This window comes from Entelurus aequoreus, linkage group LG08 (assembly GCF_033978785.1).
Source record: "Entelurus aequoreus isolate RoL-2023_Sb linkage group LG08, RoL_Eaeq_v1.1, whole genome shotgun sequence".
NCBI classification, from domain to species: domain Eukaryota; kingdom Metazoa; phylum Chordata; class Actinopteri; order Syngnathiformes; family Syngnathidae; genus Entelurus; species Entelurus aequoreus.
In genome coordinates, this window is record NC_084738.1 from 49,786,532 (window position 1) to 49,808,061 (window position 21,530).

At 39.1% G+C, this 21,530-nt stretch overlaps 1 protein-coding gene across 2 annotated transcripts in view; it reads left to right on the top strand.

Annotated features, from left to right (window-relative positions):
- LOC133656006 (gamma-aminobutyric acid type B receptor subunit 1-like) overlaps positions 1-21,530 on the top strand; it is a 507,931-nt gene that overhangs the window by 318,601 nt on the left and 167,800 nt on the right. For both annotated transcript variants that reach the window (XM_062056726.1, XM_062056725.1), the window contains 2 exons: positions 11,660-11,905; positions 14,989-15,052. In XM_062056726.1, the coding sequence (XP_061912710.1) occupies positions 11,660-11,905; positions 14,989-15,052 (310 nt within the window). The remainder of the gene's footprint in view (positions 1-11,659; positions 11,906-14,988; positions 15,053-21,530) is intronic.

Genomic DNA, 21,530 nt, shown 5'->3' on the forward strand with positions numbered 1-21,530 from the left:
AGCAGGATTTTAAGGGTAAAAATACGTAATTTATTCTGAAAACATGCATTATTCAACTTGCAAATCTTAAATTAAGCATCTTCGGGATGTTGCATAATCTTTAAGCGCAATTTTCTACGTGGGGTAAACTAAAATATCTTATTTGAATAGTTATTTTCTCAATTTTAACTTTTTTTTTTAACTAGAATAGACATCAATATAATTATTCACGCTAAAATTAAGGTTATAATGTAAATTCAATGACTAAAAATAAGTAAATAGCTTTAAAAACTAAGGATATTTCTAAAAAATATAAAATCAAATCTTAGCATTTGGCAAATAATTTGCATGACCAAAAACACCAATGGTTAACGCAATGTCTTGTGACTTATATGGAATAATTTTTTTTTACAAAACCCAAAACCAGTGAAGTTGGCATGTTGTGTAAATTATAAATAAAAACAGAATACAATGATTTGCAAATCCTTTTCAACTTATATTTAATTGAATACTCTGCAAAGACAAGATATTTAATTTTCGAACTGAGAAACGTATTGTGAATGTGTGTGAATGTTGTCTGTCTATCTGTGTTGGCCCTCCGATGAGATGGTGACTTGTCCAGGGTGTACCCCGCCTTCCGCTCAAATGCAGCTGAGATAGGCTCCAGAACCCCCTGCAACCCCGAAAGGGACAAGCGGTAGAAAATGGATGAATGGATGGATCATTAACTTAGAATTTGATGGCAGCAACACATTGCAAAAAAGTTGGCACAGGGGCATTTTTACCACTGTGTTACATGGCCTTTCCTTTTAACAACACTCAGGAAACGTTTGGGAACTGAGGAGACCAATTTTTGAAGCTTTTCAGGTGGAATTCTTTCCCATTCTTGCTTCATGTACAGCTTAAGTTGTTCAACAGTCTACTACGTTGTTGTATTTTACGCTTCATAATGTGCCACACATTTTTAATGGGAGACAGGTCTGGACTACAGGCAGGCCAGTCTAGTACCCACACTCTTTTACTATGAAGCTGCTTTTACACCCAATCATGGCACCCACCTGTTCCTAATTAGCCTGTTCACCTGTCGAATGTTCCAAATAAGTGTTTGATGAGCATTCCTCAACTTTCTCAGTCTTTTTTCCACTTGTGCCAGCTTTTTTTAAACATGTTGCAGGCATCAAATTCCAAATGGGCTAATATTTGCAAAAAATAACAACGTTTTCCAGTACCAACGTTAAGTATCTTGTCTTTGCAGTCTATTCAATTGAATATAGGTTGAAAAAGGATTTGCAAATCATTGTATTCTGTTTTTATTTACACAACGTGCCAACTTCACTGGTTTTGGGGTTTTTACATTTAATTTGACTAACAAATGCCGGTTAGAAAATATGTGGTGATATGAAATGGTAGGAGGAAGTCTGTAGTTACACTGAGTGAGTCATTGAGGTGTAGGCTGCTGCAGAAAATCATAGTGTACTGAGTATGAACAATAATATGAAAAGGGGAAAGGGATATGTTATGACATTTCCATGGACATATTCTTTTGAGAAGTACTTCCCGTCCATTTCTTTTCAAAACTGTATCTTAAGGGTGGACTGGAGCTTACCTCAGCTGACTTGGGGGAAGAGTATTCCAAAACCCTGGACAAGTTATCAGAGGATGAAACCCTGGACAAGTTATCAGAGGATGATTGTGAATGAATGTCTGCTCTGTCAACCATGACACTACTCATATCCCAAAAACCTTTACATTATTTTTACATTTATATTTGTAGAATATGCAATCGTAGTTGTTCGTTTCCCGCATGCAATTTTTTTAAGCGACATAGTTTGAGGTTTTGTTTCGATCACATTCAATTTGTGTGTCTTGTGAAGGTACAGTGCATCCGTTAAGTATTCACAACGCTTCACTTGTTCCACATTTTGTTATGTTACAGCCTTACTTCAAAATGAAATAAATTCATTGTTGAGGTATTGGAAAGAGGAATGGGCAAAACTGCCCAAGGATAGGTGTGCCAAGCTTGGGGCATGGCATTCAAAAGACTTGAGGCTGTAATTGTTGCCACAGGTGCATCAACAAAGTATTACTACTCCGGTCATCGGATTGCTCCTCTGCCATGCCTGCTCTGCTTCCTTAGCCTGTGTCGATTTTTTAGCTTGACTTGTTAAGTGAGTTTTTTTCTTACCTTTTGACCTTTCACCAGTTTTCACAGAATTTCTAGGCACAGTCAGGGCATTGAGGGGATCCGGTTGGGTGGCTCCAGGATTAGGTGTCTGGTTTTTGCAGATGATGTGGTCCTGATGGCTTAATCTTGCCAGGATCTTCATTTGCACCGTAACACAACATAAACACAACAGAACAAATACCCAGAATCCCATGCAGCCCTAACGCTTCATATACACTGTTTGACTATTTGCTCACGCAGTTGTGGACAAAGGGGTGTACCTCGCCCCATCCTTTCTTGTGAAAGACTGAGCATTTTTTGGGAAGCTGTTTTTATACCCAATCATGGCACCCACCTGTTCCCAATTAGCCTGCACACCTGTGGGATGTTCCAAATAAGTGTTTGATGAGCATTCCTCAACTTTATCAGTATTTATTGCCACCTTTCCCAACTTCCCACGTGTTGCTTGCATCAAATTCTAAAGTTAATGATTTGCAAAAAAAAAATGTTTATCAGTTTGAACATCAAATATGTTGTCTTTGTAGCATATTCAACTGAATATGGGTTGAAAATGATTTGCAAATCATTGTATTCCATTTATATTTACATCTAACACAATTTCCCAACTCATATGGAAACGGGGTTTGTATGTTTATATTTTTTACTTTTGCCTTAGTCTGTGCTCTGGGGTCCAAATACGCCGCCAAACCGTCTTTTGACAATACATGCACACATACATTATCATGCACCTGTGTCTGTAGGAATGTTTTAGCACATACAGTATGTACACCAGCCTTTTTCAAAGTTGACGTAGGTTCCATATCTGGCCAATACCATCAACTCCACAAGTTTGTTTTATTACCTTCACCAGGAGGTACTATTATGTGACCGCCCTAGGTTTGTTTGTCTATTAGCTAGCAACATTAAATACTGCAACTGTAAGTTATCATTTCAACTATGTTACTTTATGTTTACGTTTTAAGCCTCAACTTCTTTGTGAGTCTATGCTAGGCCCCGCAGAGACAAAGAGAATGAATGACTGACAAGAGGTTTTACTCTTTTTCTTTTCATTATTACTGTGATGTCAAACTCCAGATCTGACCCGCCACATCATCAGGCGCGTCAATACGTGCTTTGTAGCTAAATGTTTTTGTTCTTAAATTTTGACAGAAAAACTATACAGCATGTACATTAATGGCATATCATCTAAACTTTATCTGATAATGCAACAAGATATTCCATGCAAATGTTGGTCAATTGGTTAAGAATTTAATATCTGTTTCTCTCTATGACTTACAATTTTGAAGCAAATTGTGCATCAATCAGGTAGTAAAAACATATAATAATCAAACACAAAATTGTTACCATGGATATTATTGGTTTTTATTCACTGTTACAATCGGCCCTCTGAAGGCAGACATAATTGTAATGTGACCCCCCAAAAAAACAAGTTTGACACCCATAGACTTTGCTATAAATAGCTCAAGAAGTTATAGAATTTTAAAAAATGTGATAAGGAACAGTTGATTAGATTTGGGGGCTGATCCGGATTATTTCCTGCTTGAAACCTCCACCCACAGAGACACAGACAGTGAATGACTGACAAGAGGGTTCTATCCATTTCTTGCATTTAGCTTCTTTTATTCCACTATAGATCGCTTAAAACGATACGGGCAAATGCTGATTAATCTTTCAGGAAATGTCCGAAATGGGATAAGGAACAAGTGATTACATTTTAAGGGTGATTTGGTTCACTGCCTGGATTCAGGATTTTTTTTTCTATTAGGTGGTAAGGCTTGGCAGAGTGCTTTCCTAGTTGGAGGTGTGAACACACCCTCACGGGTGTCTAAAGCAATCGTACAGGGGGCCAAACTCATAGATCACGGGCAGATCAGGATTCACATTTACAAAACCCAAAACCAGTTAAGTTGGCAGGTTGTGTAAATCGTAAATAAAAACGGAATACAATGATTTGCAAATCCTTTTCAACTTATATTCAATTGAATACACTGGAAAGACAAGATATTTAATGTTCTAATTGAGAAACTTTTTTTTGCAAACTGAGGAGACCAATTTTTGAAGCTTTTGAGGTGGAATTATTTCCCATTCTTGTTTAAAGTACAGCTTAAGTTGTCGTATTTTACGCTTCATAATGCGCCACACATTTTCAATGGGAGACAGTCTAGTACCCGCACTCTTTTAGTACGAAGCCACGCTGTTGTAACATGCAGAATGTGGCTTGGCATTGTCTTGCTGAAATAAGCAGGGGCGTCCATGAAAAAGACATTGCATGGATAAATGATAAATGAGTTATACCTGTAGCGCTTTTCTACCTTCAAGGTACTCAAAGCGCTTTGACAGTATTTCCACATTCACCCATTCACACACACATTCACACACTGATGGCGGGAGCTGCCCTGCAAGGCGCTAACCAGCAGCCATCAGGAGCAAAGGTGAAGTGTCTTGCCCAAGGACACAACGGACGTGACTAGGATGGTAGAGGTGGGGATTGAACCCCAGTAACCAGCAACCCTCCGATTGCTGGCATGGCCACTCTACCAACTTCGCCACGCCGCCCCTGGATGGCAACATATGTTGCTCCAAAACCTGTATGTACATTTCAGCATTATGGTGACTTCACAGATGTGTAAGTTACCCATACCTATGGCACTAATACACTCCCATACCATCGCAGATGCTGGCTTTTGAACTTTGCACCTCAAACAGTCCTGATGGTTCTTTTCCTCTTTGATCTGGAGGACACAACGTTCACAGTTTCCAAAAACAATTTGAAATGACTCGTCAGACCACAAAACACTTTTCCACTTTGCATCAGTCCATCTTAGATAAGTTCGTGCCCAGCGAAGCCGGCTGCGTTTCTGGGTGTTGTTGATAAATGGCTTTGGCTTTGCATAGTAGAGTTTTAACTTGCACTTACAGATGTAGCGACCAACTCTAGTTACTGACAGTGGTTTTCTGAAGTGTTCCTGAGTCCATGTGGTGATATCCTTTACACACTGATGTCTGTTTTTGGATGCAGTACCGCCTGAGGGATCGAAGGTCACGGGCATTGCCACTTACGTGCAGTGATTTCTCCAGATTCTCTGAACCTTTTGATGATATTACAGACCTTAGATGGTGAAATCCCTAAACCCATTGCTGTAGCTGGTTGAGAAATATTGTTTTTAAACTGTTGGACAATTTGCTCACGCATTTGTTCACAAAGTGGTGACTGTCGCCCCATCCTTGTTTGTGAATGACTGAGCATTTCATGGAAGCTGTTTTTATACCCAATCATGGCACCCACCTGTTCCCAATTAGCCTGTTCACCTGTGGGATGTTCCAAATAAGTGTTTGATGAGCATTTCTCAACTTTCTCAGTCTTCTTTGCCACTTGTGCCAGCTTTTTTGAAACATGTTGCAGGCATCAAATTCCAGATGAGCTAACATTTTCCAAAAATAACAAAGTTTACCAGTTTGAACATTAAGTATCTTGTCTTTGCAGTCTATTCAATTGAGTATAAATTTAAAAGGATTTGCAAATCATTGTATTCTGTTTTTATTTACTATTTACACAACTTCACTGTTTTTGGGTTTTGTATTAGTTAATTTGTCTTAAGACATGCACGGGCAATTAAAAAAACATGCCTGATCTTTCCTGTACTTTGTGTACATATGCGCTGATTCTAGTGATAATATAGAAATCATTGTATAACTATTGGAGGAGTGTCCAAAGTGCAACCCGAGGGCCATTTGCTGCCTCTATATAAGCACGGTGGATGTGTTTGACTATTTTTACTCGTATACACCTCAGCTTGCCAACGTTGGTATGCTAGATTTATTTTAGCTAATTGTGTAATTTCATTAATGCTAACTGTTAGCAAGCTACTGTTAACATTTTAGCATGGTACTGTTTTGTTTTGTTTTAGCTCATTTTACTTTTTTTTTTTCTTACCTAACGCTATCTGGGCAGCATGCTAACTGGTAGCATGTCATATTCGCTTTAGCTCTTCAGCATTTACACAACATTTCTACAAAAATTGCATCTTATACGTTTGTAATTCTTTGAAAAACATTTATATATTGTACTGGTTTTGAAGGGGAAAACTACCAAAATGTCCCCCAGATCCCTTGATTTGTCAGTCTGCGGCCCTCAGTGGTAAAAGTTTGGGCACCCCGCATCTATTGTATCGCTATATTGATGAACAAAGATGTGCCAGTCATCTGTGATTGCTTTTTCTGGCTTGGACAAAATACGCAGGACAGCTGATCGATGTGTTTTACATAGATAGTTTTTTTAAACAAACAAAAAAATTGCATCCATCTATCCATCCATTTTCTACCGCTTGTCCCTTTTTGGGGTTGCGGGGGGTGCTGGAGCCTATCTCAGCTGCATTCGGGCAAAAGACGGGGTACACCCTGGACAAGTCGCCACCTCCTCACAGGGCCAACACAGATAGACAGACAATATTCACACACCAATTTAGTGCCGCCAATCAACCTATCCCCAGGTGCATGTTTTTGGAGGTGGGAGGAAGCCAGCATACCCGGAGGGAACCCACGAATTCACGGGGAGAACATGCAAACTCCACACAGAAAGATCCCGAGCGCAGCATCAAACCCAGGCACACTTGCATTTTGAAAATAAATCTGTGTTCATGTTCATTCGTTTCTGCTGGAAGAGTTCTATTATTCGACAGTCTCAGAGTCCGTAAATGTGTCCTGACTGGTGATTAAATGTGCGTGAGGAAGACAAGGAAAAGGAAGGTTGGAAACGGCAAGTTGCTGCGTGTATGCACTAGGGGTGTGGGAAAAAATCGATTCGAATTCGAATCGCGATTCTCACATTGTGCGATTCAGAATCGATTCTTATTTTTTAAAAATCGATTTTTTTTTTGTATTTCTTTATTTATTATTTTTTAATTTTAATTTTTTTAAATTAATCAATCCAACAAAACAATACACAGCAATACCATAACAATGCAATCAAATTCCAAAACCAAACCCGACCCAGCAACACTCAGAACTGCAATAAACAGAGCAATTGAGAGGAGACACAAACACGACACAGAACAAACCAAAAGTAGTGAAACAAAAACGAATATTGTCTACAACAGTATCAATATTAGTTACAATTTCAACATAGCAGTGATTAAAAATCCCTCATTGACATTATCATTAGACATTTATAAAAAATTAAAAAAAAATGAACAATAGTGTCACAGTGGCTTACAATTGCATCGCATCTCATAAGCTTGACAACACACTGTGTCCAATATTTTTACAAAGATAAAATACGTCATATTTTTGGTTCATTTAATAGTTAAAAACAAATTTACAATATTGCAATCCGTTGTTAAAACATTGTCCTTTACAATTATAAAAGCTTTTTACAAAAATCTACTACTCTGCTTGCATGTCAGAAGACTGGGGTAGATCCTGCTGAAATCCTATGTATTGAATGAATAGAGAATCGTTTTGAATCGGGAAAAAAATCGTTTTTGAATCGAGAATCGTGTTGAATTGAAAAAAAAATCGATTTTGAATCGAATCGTGACCCCAAGAATCGATATTGAATCGAATCGTGGGACACCCAAAGATTCACAGCCCTAGTATGCACGCTTTAAGAGAGATGTCTGTAGATTTGGAACGGTTCATCGTTTTAATAAATGGTAAATGGGTTGTACTTGTATAGCGCTTTTCTACCTTTTTAAAGAACTCAAAGCGCTTTGACACTATTTCCACATTCACCCATTCACACACACACATTCACATACTGATGGCGGGAGCTGCCATGCACGGCGCTAACCAGGACCCATCAGGAGCAATGGTGAAGTGTCTTGCTCAAGGACACAACGGACGTGACTAGGATGGTAGCAGGTGGGGATTGAACCAGAAAAAAAGTTACAATATTTTATAAACACACTTTATTCAGTTTGTCAGTAGACAAGGTCAATTTCTCTGAGTCTTACACGTAATTCAGAAGAGTTGTCGTTTCCCAGGATGCTCTTTGTTGTAGTTAATAATGATAACTTTGGACTAGGGGTGTGATGAGGTGTCACAAGATTAAAACATGACAATATTTATCGTTTAGAGAGAAGCTGTCTAGCGGTAGAACACAGGCAGAAGTAGTTTTTTGAATAGTCAATAGCATATCCTCCAGGCCGTGCACAAGGGATTGGAACCACACATTTATTCGTTTGCACATATTGTACATCAAACCGAGAGCAAGCCCATGTGTTTCGTTATCATGCATCTTTAATGTGTTATTTTGTACAGGCAGGGTTTAATAGTTACAGTGGGGTCGTTTTTTTAAATTAAAGTTAAAGGCCTACTGAAATCCACTACTACCGACCACGCAGTCTGATAGTTTATATATCAATGATGAAATCTTAACATTGCAACACATGCCAATACGGCCGGGTTAACTTATAAAGTGCAATTTTAAATTTCCCGCTAAACTTCCGGTTGAAAACGTCTATGTATGATGACGTATGCGCGTGACGTCAATCGTTGAAACGGAAGTATTGGTACACCATTGAATCCAATACAAAAAATCTCTGTTTTCATCTCAAAATTCCACAGTATTCTGGACATCTGTGTTGGTAAATCTTTTGCAATTTGTTTAATGAACAATGAAGACTGCAAAGAAGAAAGTTGTGGGTGGGATCGGTGTATTAGCGGCTGGCTGTAGCAACACAACCAGGAGGACTTTGACTTGGATAGCAGACGCGCTAGCCGACGCTAGCCGCCAACTGCACGGATGATCGGGTGAAGTCCTTCGTCCTTCCGATGATCGCTGGAACGCAGGTGAGCACGGGTGTTGATGAGCAGATGAGGGCTGGCTGGCGTAGGTGGAGCGCTAATGTTTTTATCATAGCTCCGTGAGGTCCCGTTGCTAAGTTAGCTACAATGGCGTCGTTAGCAACAGCATTGTTAAGCTTCGCCAAGCTGGAAATTATTAACCGTGTAGTTACATGTCCATGGTTTAATAGTATTGTTGATCTTCTGTCTATCTTTCCAGTCAGGGATTTATTTATTTTGTTTCTATCTGCATTTGAGCCCGATGCTATCACGTTAGCTCAGTAGCTAAAGAGGTGGTTTAAAATACAAATCCGTGATCCACAATAGAAAAAGGAGAATGTATGGAATCCAATGAACCCTTGTACCTAAGTTACGGTCAGAGCGAAAAAAGATACGTCCTGCACTGCACTGTAGTCCTTCACTCTCACTTTCCTCATCCACGAATCTTTCATCCTCGCTCAAATTAATGGGGTAATCGTCACTTTCTCGGTCCGAATCGCTCTCGCTGCATTGTAAACAATGGGAAAATGTGAGGAGTCCTTCCTCCGGTGACGTCACGCTACTTCCGGTATAGGCAAGGCTTTTTTTTTATCAGCGACCAAAAGTTGCGACCTTCATCATCGTTGTTCTCTACTAAATCCTTTCAGCAAAAATATGGCAATATCGCGAAATGATCACGTATGACACATAGAATGGATCTGCTGTCCCTGTTTAAATAAAAAAAAATCATTTCAGTAGGCCTTTAAATTGTTGCTACTTTTGGTGCTAATCTGGCACCCTTAGTAAGAATGGTTAGAGCAAAACATCCTATTCATACCACTTTTGGCCCAATCCATTGATTGTTAACTGAAAGTAGAGTTGTGAAGGTGCAGTTGTAAATGTTAACTGTAGATGATGCCATAGTTGACAAGCTCACCTTATTTATAAAAACTCTCCATGTGTACGAAGGTATGTTGATTTTGATATTGTCTTGAGAGTTCGACACCTGGGAACAAAATCAGTGTTTCTTAACTGTTGGGCTGCGAGCACCGCCGAGATGGCCGACAAAAATATCTGTTCAGCCGTGGTCCGTGACACTACCCGCTCGGTTCCGGATGTTCCGATCGGTTCACGCATGCACAAAGACTAGGTCACTTCCAGTCAACTTGTTTTAAAGTAGGTGTGTTTGTGCACGTCATCATTGTTACCATGGTTTTCTTTTTTTGGGGGGGTAATATTTATTTCAAGAACAATCTCATAAACGATTACATACAAAACAAGTGTTTAATAATACAGTATTTATTTTGAAACCATACAGAAACCTAAACGATCTGCTCAGCAATTGATCTGTATTACCACTGTCAGGCTTGTCACTGACAATTTGGTTATGTTTGGGTTTTTCTCTGTGTTTGTGTTTTATTTCCTGTCAGCGCTCTTATTTTGTTTCCAGTTCCCGCCAGTCTCCTTGAGCGCTCGTTTCCCTCACCTGTCCCTGATTGGCAGCCTGACACACCTGGTGGCAATTGCCAATCAGGCTACTTATTTATACCTCCCTCACCCTCCAGTCAGTGCTGGAGGATTGTTTGCTGTAGACTGTTTGCTGTCTCCAGTTTTCCTTGAATCCTGTTGCCTGTTCCGTGTCTCCTGGTCCCCCTGCATTTTTTACATTAAAGTCATGTTTTCCTGCATCAAGCCTGCCATCTCTGCATCTTGGGGTTCGTCACCAACAGTTCCTGACAACTACTTTATCTAAATACATCATTTCGCAATACTGGCACTTTAAAATATTTAAGTTAAGCGCAACAGTTAAAGGAATCAACATTTAAAAAAGAATGCAAAAGGAGTCAGTCGCTCCCCCGTGCCTCCATCATTGCAATGACAGAAGAGTGAAAGTGGTTGTCATTGTGGCGATAACACTCCCTGATTTTAAAAAATCCATCCCTTTTTCATTTTTATATTCCTGTTCCCTTTTACTACTTGGTAAACTATCATTTTTATCAAATAATAATCCATTGATAAAACATTCAAATATCACAGCACATGCCGTCGCCAAAGCTCCGTCATAAAATATTTCTCTAAAGGAAGTGAGATTGTCTCTGCGCATGCGTGGACAGATCAGTTCTTCTGGAACCGGTCGGGTAGTGACAGTCCATATGGGCCGCAGCGGTACCCAGTTTTAATACACTTTTTTACCACTTGTGGCAGTAATGATAATCACAAACAAACCAAAGAAGTCTGGAGCTAAAGTCATAGAAAAGTTTCTTTAGTGCAAAAATTATGACTAAAGTGGTGAAGCTGTATTTTCATTTGCACTTAACTTTCATTGACAGTTTATTTAGAAAACCTATATTTGTATTGTTTGTTTTATTGACTTAGAATGTATTTATTTTAGCACTCTGTTATTGTATGTAAATGTATTTTTCATCAGTTTTATTGAGTCCCTTCTTTTGTAGTATTTATTTTTTATATTAACACATTTTCATATCATGTGACAAGGTTTTTTCTGTTAAACTGTAAGTTGATTAGATATAATTATTGAATACGATTAAATCAAAAGTAAGATATCTAATTTATTGTTAATATTTGAGTGGGCTCAGGGCCCCTCTGTAGTGGAGAATTTGGGTCTCTAGTTCAAAAAGGTTAAGAACCCCTCGTCTAAAAGAAGCAAACAAGCCATTACATACTGTATATCATAAATGAATAAACTAAATCACTTTTGGTCTTTCTTCATAGACCTCCCAGGACTTTCTGGACCAGCTGATGTCAAAACTCGGGGGTAAAAACGCAGAAGACACAGGAGGTTTTCAAGAAGCCCCTCTAGCCTACGACGCTGTGTGGGCTCTCGCTCTCGCTCTCAACAAGACTGTGGGACCTCTGAAGGCCAAAGGTCACCGTCTGGAAGATTTCAATTACAACAACCGAGATATCACCGCTGAAATCTACAGAGCTCTCAACACCAGCTCCTTTGAAGGAGTTTCAGTGAGTACCAAACCCTTCTAATAAGAGAATGAGCACTTGACAAATGGAAGAGCAGGGGTTTCAAAATGTATCCATGTTTATTCACTTTCACACGTATTACCCATGTTCGAGACGGTCGTGTTCTTGCTGAGCTCCTCAAAGGAGATACCTTTTTTACATCCAAACTTAAAGGGGAACTGCACTTTTATTGGGATTTTGCCTGTAGTTCACAATCATGAGAGACATGACGGTATTTTGTGGACCATAGGACAACACCGGGTTATAAGGCGCACTGCCGATGAGTGGGTCTATTCAGGTCTATTTTCATGCAAAAGGCACACCGGATAATAAGGCGCATTAAAGGGGTCCTATTGGGATTTTTTTCTAAATTAAAAACACTTTTTTGTGGTCTACATAACATGTAATGGTGGTTCCTTGGTCGAAATGTTGCATACATGATGTTTTACAGATCATCTTGAAGTCGCTTTTTGACAATCGCTTCAGGATGCGCCGTTTTGTGGTCGGTCTTACAAACCCCGTTTCTATATGAAGTGGGAAATTGTGTTAGATGTAAATATAAATGGAATACAATGATTTGCAAATCATTTTCAACCCATATTCAGTTGAATATGCTACAAAGACAACATATTTGATGTTCAAACTGATAAACTTTTTTTTTTTTTTTGTAAATAATCATTAACTTTAGAATTTGATGCCAGCAACACGTGACAAAGAAGTTGGGAAAGGTGGCAATAAATACTGATAAAGTTGAGGAATGCTAATCAAACACTTATTTGGAACATCCCACAATTGAACAGGCAAATTGGGAACAGGTGGGTGTCATGATTGGGTATAAAAGTAGATTCCATGAAATGCTCAGTCATTCACAAACAAGGATGGGGCGAGGGTCACCACTTTGTCAACAAATGCGTGAGCAAATTGTTGAACAGTTTAAGAAAAACCTTTCTCAACCAGCTATTGCAAGGAATCTAGGGATTTCACCATCTACGGTCTGTAATATCATCAAAGGGTTCAGAGAATCTGGAGAAATCACTGCACGTAAGCAGCTAAGCCCATGACCTTCGATCCCTCAGGCTGTACTGCATCAACAAGCGACATCAGTATGTAAAGGATATCACCACATGGGCTCAGGAACACTTCAGAAACCCACTGTCAGTAACTAAAGTTGGTCACTACATCTGTAAGTGCAAGTTAAAACTCTCCTATGCAAGGCGAAAACCGTTTATCAACAACACCCAGAAATGCCGTCGGCTTCGCTGAGCCTGAGCTCATCTAAGATGGACTGATACAAAGTGGAAAAGTGTTATGTGGTCCGACGAGTCCACATTTCAAATTGTTTTTGGAAACTGTGGACGTCGTGTCCTCCGGACCAAAGAGGAAAAGAACCATCCGGATTGTTATAGGCACAAAGTTGAAAAGCCAGCATCTGTGATGGTATGGGGGTGTATTAGTGCCCAAGACATGGGTAACTTACACATCTGTGAAGGCGCCATTAATGCTGAAAGATACATACAGGTTTTGGAGCAACATATGTTGCCATCCAAGCAATGTTACCATGAACGCCCCTGCTTATTTCAGCAAGACAATGCCAAGCCATGTGTTACATCAACGTGGCTTCATAGACAGAGTGCAGGTACTAGACTGGCCTGCCTGTAGTCCAGACCTGTCTCCTATTGAAAATGTGTGGCGCATTATGAAGCCTAAAATACCACAACGGAGACCCCTGGACTGTTGAAAAACGTGGGCTGTACATCAAGCAAGAATGGGAAAGAATTCCAGTTTGAACATCAAATATGTTGTCTTTGTAGCATATTCAACTGAATATGGGTTGAAAAGGATTTGCAAATCACTGTATTCCGTTTAAATTTACATCTAACACAATTTCCCAACTCATATGGAAACGGGGTTTGTATTTACGTGGCTCTTCCTCGGCAGCGTCTTCTCCCCGTCATCTTTGTTGTAGCGGTGTAGCGTGCAAGGACGGGAGTGAAAGAAGTATCAAAAGATGGAGCTTTAAACTATACATTTACAGGATTGGTTGATAATTAAAATATTTTACATTTCTGTACTGCCTAATTCACCAGTGTGATATTTGTAATGCAAATTTACTGTTTTACAGAAAATAGTACATTATTTAGTGATTGATATATCAAATTGTAATTGTTCTATATTTTTATTATCTAAAAGAAAAAAAAATTCCAAGCTTTTATTAAGCAATACAAAGTATTAAGGTTTTGTGGTTTTAATGTGGAAAACAAGGGAATAGTTTGTGGCGTAAGTTTGTTTTTAGCCAAATAAATGTATACAAATGTTTTGGGCTTTATATATTACAAGTTTTAAATACAGTAGGTTTATGAAAACTGTCCTTGCGAGGTGGTCTAATACATGTCTTAAGTACTGTACTTTGGATTGGTTTTAGCACGTAAAGATAATCACTTTGAATCCCTTTTTTTTTGTATGTATCCCTCGGTTGAAAGACACCTCTTTCGTAGAGGGTGAGAAAGGGCTGGGATATATTTTTTAGATGGTTGTACATAGAGCGTTGAAAAGTACAATGCATAGAAAGGGGTGTTCTTTTTTTTTTTTTTGTCCTGTCCAGCTACTCAGGCAAATCATATTGTTGATGTAGATGCCCATATTTGCTACACAGATTTACTATACAAAAGACTTGTTGCCTTATTTGTATCTGACTTTATTAAATGGATTCATGTTATTGTTTGGCGCAGCTGGACCACAGCAGGAGGGGATAGAAAGAAAAGAGAGGGATAAGACAGAGAGACAACAACAACAAACACAACAGTAATGATAACAATAACAACCACGACAACAACAGAACAGCATCAGTAAATAAGATATGCACAAATATGACAGGAATAATTATCAACAATACCATTGTTTCAAATGCAACAATACATATAAGTTATAATAACTTTGTGTATGTATGTGGGAGCGTAGGTACCTATGTATGTGGGTAAGTACCGATGTGTGCGTGTATGTATGTATTAATGAACGAATATATGTATGTGTGGATATATGTATGTATAATTGTGTGTAGGGTGTTAAAATCTTCCTGTTTCTTACAGGGTCATGTAATATTTGATGCTCAAGGTTCTCGGATGGCCTGGACTCTAATTGAACAGCTTCAAGGTATGCCTCAGTTTTCTCCCTTCTTTCGAATCAAATATCATTATCATAATGGGGTTATTGAAGACAATCATCACACTACACTGCACTTACCATCAAAATATAAACATGTCACATCAATACATTATCATGGACATTTTGACTGATACTTACCATGCCGTCTTTTTAAGTGTGCACATGTAAATTAATTTTTTAACACTTAATCATCAGATTATGCCGGACATGGCTTTTGATATATATTTGGTCAGGACCAGTAGCCACACAAGAGTGCTGTACTATATTATATTCAGTCTAAGCCTGTGCCCCTGGAGAGGGGGTCCAGACTGAGGCCAAGGGGAAAAAACCCTCATAGCTATAGCACACATAAACATGTGTGTAAGAGGGAAACATCAAAGAACACAAAGGACATTACAAACATTAAAAGAGCAGAGCTGATGCAACCAGCCACTTCTATACACAGCCACAAAAGTAAAACAACAACAACAACAAAAAACATATACACTGTGGTGGCCTCTGCGGTGTTCCACGCCATTGTCTGCGGGGTTGGAGTCCCATGGCTAGAGACAGGAGCAGACCCAACAAAGCAACCAAGAGAGCCGACTCCACCCTCGGCCGCCCACCAACTCTCGGCCAGTGTCCAGTCTGCATGGATGAGCGAGGATCAGGAGACCGAGGTGTACGATACCTGCTGATTCAGCCAAGACATTGAAGCTTGTCCGTCCTGGCGCTCAGCTCCAGCTCCGCAGCCCTGTCTCTTCATCCTCCTACAGTCTCTCCAAACGGACTCTGGTGTGGCAGAGACCCAGCAGCTGGTCTCCATGGCCAAAAGGCTCCCGGGAGGCAGATCCAGAAGTTCACAAAAAAGCACCGCAGAAGTCACGAAAGTGCCACCCCTTGTCACATCAAAGGGTGTGACAAGGGGTGGTTCGGGACCCTTTGGTCCCGAACCAAAAGGCAAAAAAACCCCACATGAAAACAAGAGGGAAACATCAGGAACACAAAAGGATGACACAAGAGCACAGAGCTCCTGCCAATAGCAGCCACTACAGCAGCGCCATCTTGGGAAAAAAGGCGCCTGTTGTGTAGTTGGCTGACTACACAAGCCAGCGCTTTACGGCACAACATGTCACGCTGTCATGACTTCACAACCCCACTACAGTTTGATGCAATTTGCAACTTGCTTTGGTCCCATGTTGGGGTATTTGCATAAAAAAGTACACAGACTTAAGGTGGGATTCTTGGCTTTGGCGCTTAATATGTCTGTGTAGATTGTCAGTGGTCCAGGTCATGGTAATTCACAAAAGTTTAATCGCGGCAACTGGACTGTTTTTGTTTGTTGAAAAAGTTTCACCTTAGATCCCAAAAGGCTTCTTGAGTTATAAACTTTAGGTGTTGAGTTTCCCTATTTGTGTCCATGGTGGGTGTGTTCCCTAGGAGTGGCTTGTTGTGTTTATTGATTATGTCGTCAGTGTGGCTGGTGAACAATTGTCTTGCATACCAGTGGGTCGATTGACTGCCTGGTGGAAAAACAACTTGTTAGTGGCCAATTATTCTGTGTAGACAAACATTGAGACAGAGATGTCAGGACGTGATTGTAGCCAGACGATAGGTGATGGCGTAAACCTCCTCCACTCTTTTGAGAGTTTAAATTTTTTGTTTGACTTTTTTTGCACCACTTTCAAACCAACAGTTTTCTCTAATCAGAATTTGGACATCATTGTTCTCAAAGGAGTGTCAACGCTGACTCTGAGGCACTAAAAATGTTGTCCTTTATTGTGCCATGTGTCTAAGGATTGTTTGGTTTATACATTCATTGCATTCTTTACGTCACTGTTTGTTTATATGTTTATTTATATATATATATATATATATATATATATATATATATATATATATATATATATATATATATATATATATATATATATATATATATATATATATTTAAGTGTTATAAACTTCTCTTGTTGCCTTATTTGTATTTGACGTTATTAATGTTTGGGAAGCATTTTATTAAACAATACTACCGGTAGTTTTCTTTTAAGTAATATATCAATTGATCAGAGCTGTTATTTATTTTATGGAGGAATGTAGTTAATCATAGAACTGGCATCCAATGTTATTAAAAAGTATTGATTTTGAATCGAGAATCGATTCTCAATCGAATAGTTACCTCCAAGAATCGAATTGAATCAAATTGTGTGGTAGCCCAAAGATCCACAGCCCTATTACTTTAGCTTTGTTTACACTAGACACTAAATCAGATGTTTTGTTTCAAGTGACACAGATTGGATATGTTTGGCTGTCTAATTACTCCAGAGTGCTTTAAATCTGATGTGCATCATATTGGGCCACATCAGGAGGTAGTCCAAAATCTGTTTGGAATCTGATATTTTCAAATGGGACTGCAGGCAATGTGACCTGTTTGCGACTTTTATGTAATCTTTGGGTCGAGCTAGGACATTCGTGTGAGCAGCACGATCACTTTCCTTTATTCAACTTTCTTCTACTTCCCTCAGTTGTTTTTCATCACCTGACTATTTCCTCCACACAGCAGTCACGGCAAAACCCCACTAATACTGATCTGTGGCGTCCATGTTTTCTCCTGTAGTAGTGACTTCTTTGTTCATTTAGGGAATCCGGTCAACTTTTTTTGTTTTCACTTTATCAAACTGCACATGTAAGTGACTTCAAGCCCACATCGGGGCCACATGCTGGAGTCTGATAAAGATGACATTTTACTTATATTCTACACACTCAGCTGGAAAAAATCCAATTTTGAAAAAATTGGATTTGGTCCATTTTGGCCTGCAGTGTAAATGTAGTCTTTGACCTCCAGGGCTAGGGTTAGCTATTCTTTGCTCCCTGGCCGTTAAATCATTGATTATGTTCAACTTTCCTTCTTTTTTTCTTTCTTATTCCTTTCTAATTCCTTCTTCAAGTATTCTTGGTGTTTAACTGGGTCAGCCTTCACTATTTTCTTCGTATTCTCTCAATCTTTGTTTTCTACTTTTTTTATTTGGTTGTGGCACGTTGGTGTCTTGATCTTTTCTACCTGAATTTTACAATTAAAGATAGAAACTAGCAGTTCATTAAAAAAAACGTATTTGTTTTAAATGAAACAATGATTTTTGAAGATAATCACTCATTTTTGAACACAATTATTTCAAATGGTAGGATCAAACTTCTTTCCATTTCCGAAATGAGCATGTCACAAGCAAAACATTATCATATGTTTTGGGTGTGACGATTATAGCAAGTTTGGACCATAATAAATGATGCTAGCAAACACATATTTGAAGAGTTGTTCACTCATAAAAAAAAAATATGTTGCATAAAATCTGATAATGGTTACATAATTGAAGAGAAAAACTGTTCGGTCAGTGACAGTACACACTGATTTTCAGACTTTGGAGCACATTTATTTAAAAACTATGGGATTAAGTTACTAACCATGCAGCCATGGAGGGCAGAAACGCAATGTCACTTGCTGGTCAAAAATGTAGGAGTGTGGCTTAAATCTAGAATCAGCCATGGCTCTAAAACTCTTGTGTTTCGGTCGTGACATAAAAACTCGGGACGTGATTTTTTTGAGCACAGTTTTTAATTTTAAAAATAAATAAAAGTCTTTCAGCTTCTGTTTAAACTTAATCATAAAGGTATTTTAAATTACACCATTGAAACAAACCTAAAAAATGTTTTAAGCTGTATTTTCCTGAATTTAAATTTAGGGGTCAGGATTGGGGACAGCTACTTCTAAATAGAAAGTAACCTATAAATGATGATTTTGTATGTATTTATCTCAGTTTATGCCCTGGGTTTAAAGAGGTCATAATATTATCTCAGTAAAAAATCATGTGTGAATACTTAATACAAAACCAGTGAAGTTGGCACGTTGTGTAATTCGTAAATAAAAACAGAATACAATGATATGCAAATCCTTTTCAACTCCATCAGTGTGTGAATGTGTGTGTTAATGGTGAATGTGGAAATACTGTCAAAGCGCTTTGAGTACCTTGAAGGTAGAAAAGCGCCATACAAGTATAACCCATTTATCATTATCATATTCAATTGAATAGACTGCAAAGACAAGATATTTAACGTTCGAACTGAGAAACTTTTTTTTTTGCAAATAATCATTAACTTAGAATTTAATGGCAGCAACACAATCTAAAAGAGTGTTACATGGCCTTTCCTTTTAACAACACTCAGTAAACATTTGGGAACTGAGGAGACCAAATTTTGAAGCTTTTCAGGTGGAATTATTTCCCATTCTTGCTGTGGTATTTTAGGCTTCATAATGCGCCACACATTTTTAATGGGAGACAGGTCTGGACTACAGGCAGGCCAGTCTAGCACCCACACTCTTTTACTATGAAGCCATGCTGTTGTAACACGTGGCTTGGCATTGTCTTGCTGAAATAAGCAGGGGCAGCCATGATAACGTTACTTGGATGGCAACATTTGTTGCACCAAAACCAGTATATATCTTTCAGCATTAATGGTGCCTTCACAGATGTGTAAGTTACCCATGCCTTGGGCACTAATACACACCCATACCATCACAGATGCTGGCTTTTGAACATTTTGCTCCTAGAACAATCCTGATGGTTCCTTTCCTCTTTGGTCCGGGGGACACAACGTCCACAGTTTCCAAAAAACAATTTGAAATGTGGACTCATAAAACCACAGAACACTTTTCCACTTTGCATCAGTCCATCTTAGATGAGCACGGGCCCAGCAAAGCCGGCGGAGTTTCGCTTTGCATAGTAGTTTTAACTTGCACTTACAGATGTAGCGACCAACTGTAGTTACTGACAGTGGTTTTCTGAAGTGTTCCTGAGCCCATGTGGTGATATCCTTTACACACTGATGTCACTTCTTGATGCAGTACGGCCTGAGGGATCCAAGGTCACAGGCATTCAATGTTACGTGCAGTGATTTCTCCAGATTCTCTGAACCTTTTGATGATATTACAGACCTTAGATGGTGAAATCCCTAAATTATTTGCAATAGCTGGTTGACAAATGTTGTTCTTAAACTGTTGGACAATATGCTCACACATTTGTTCACAAAGTTGTGACCCTCACCCCATCCTTGTTTGTGAATGACTGAGCATTTCATGGAAGCCGCTTTTATACCCAATCATGGCACACACCTGTTCCCAACGAGCCTGTTCACCTGTGGGATGTTCCACATAAGTGTTTGATGAGCATTCCTCAACTTTCTCAGTCTTTTTTGCCACTCGTGCCAGCTTTTTTGAAACATGTTGCAAGCATCAAATTCCAAATGAGCTAATATTTGCAAAAAACAACAACGTTTACCAGTTTGAACGTTAAGTATCTTGTCTTTGCAGTGTGTTCAATTGAATATTGGTTGAAAAGGATTTGCAAATCATTGTATTTTGTTTTTATTGACGATTTACACAACGTGCCAACTTCACTGGTTTTGGAGTTGGTAATTTGTTAAACCCTTTTTCTGGTTAAGGGACAGCACTTTTATTTAATTTTGTAGAATGCCCCATATATATAAACAGATTCTCAGGGATATACAAGATAAGAATAACAGTCCTCCTGGTCATTAGTTCCCTGGAAATATGGCCCCCAAAACAATTTGGTTGAATAGTCTGTTTAAGGATATTTAGTGGCACGGTAAACTTAAAATAAACACTGAAAAAAACAAGATTGGAAAAAACTGGCAAACAGAGTGACGAGTAAGTCTGACCGATGAAGAATTAAAATGTGAGCCAGTTACACCCCCATACCATCACAGATGCTGGCTTTTGAACTTTTCTCCTAGAACAATCCGGATCGTTCCTTTCCTCTTTGGTCCGGAGTACACGACGTCCACAGTTTCCAAAAAACAATTTGAAATGTGGACTCATAAAACCACAGAACACTTTTCCACTTTGCATCAGTCCATCTTAGATGAGCTCGGGCTCAGCGAAGCCGGCAGAGTTTCTGGGTGTTGTTGATAAATGGCTTTCGCTTTGCATAGTAGTTTTAACTTGCACTTACAGATGTAGCGACCAACTGTAGTTACTGACAGTGGTTTTCTAAAGTGTTCTTGAGCCCATGTGGTGATATCCTTTACACACTGATGTCACTTTTTGATGCAGTACCGCCTGAGGGATCCAAGGTCACAGGCATTCAATGTTACGTGCAGTGATTTCTCCAGATTCTCTGAACCTTTTGATGATATTACAGACCTTAGATGGTGAAATCCCTAAATTCCTTGCAATAGCTGGTTGACAAATGTTGTTCTTAAACTGTTAGACAATTTGCTCACGCATTTGTTCACAAAGTGGTGACCCTCGTCCCATCCTTGTTTGTGAATGACTGAGCATTTCATGGAAGCTGCTTTTATAACCATGGCACCTACCTGTTCCCAACGAGCCTGTTCACCTGTGGGATGTTCCACATAAGTGTTTGATGAGCATTCCTCAACTTTTTCAGTCTTTTTTGCCACTTGTGCCAGCTTT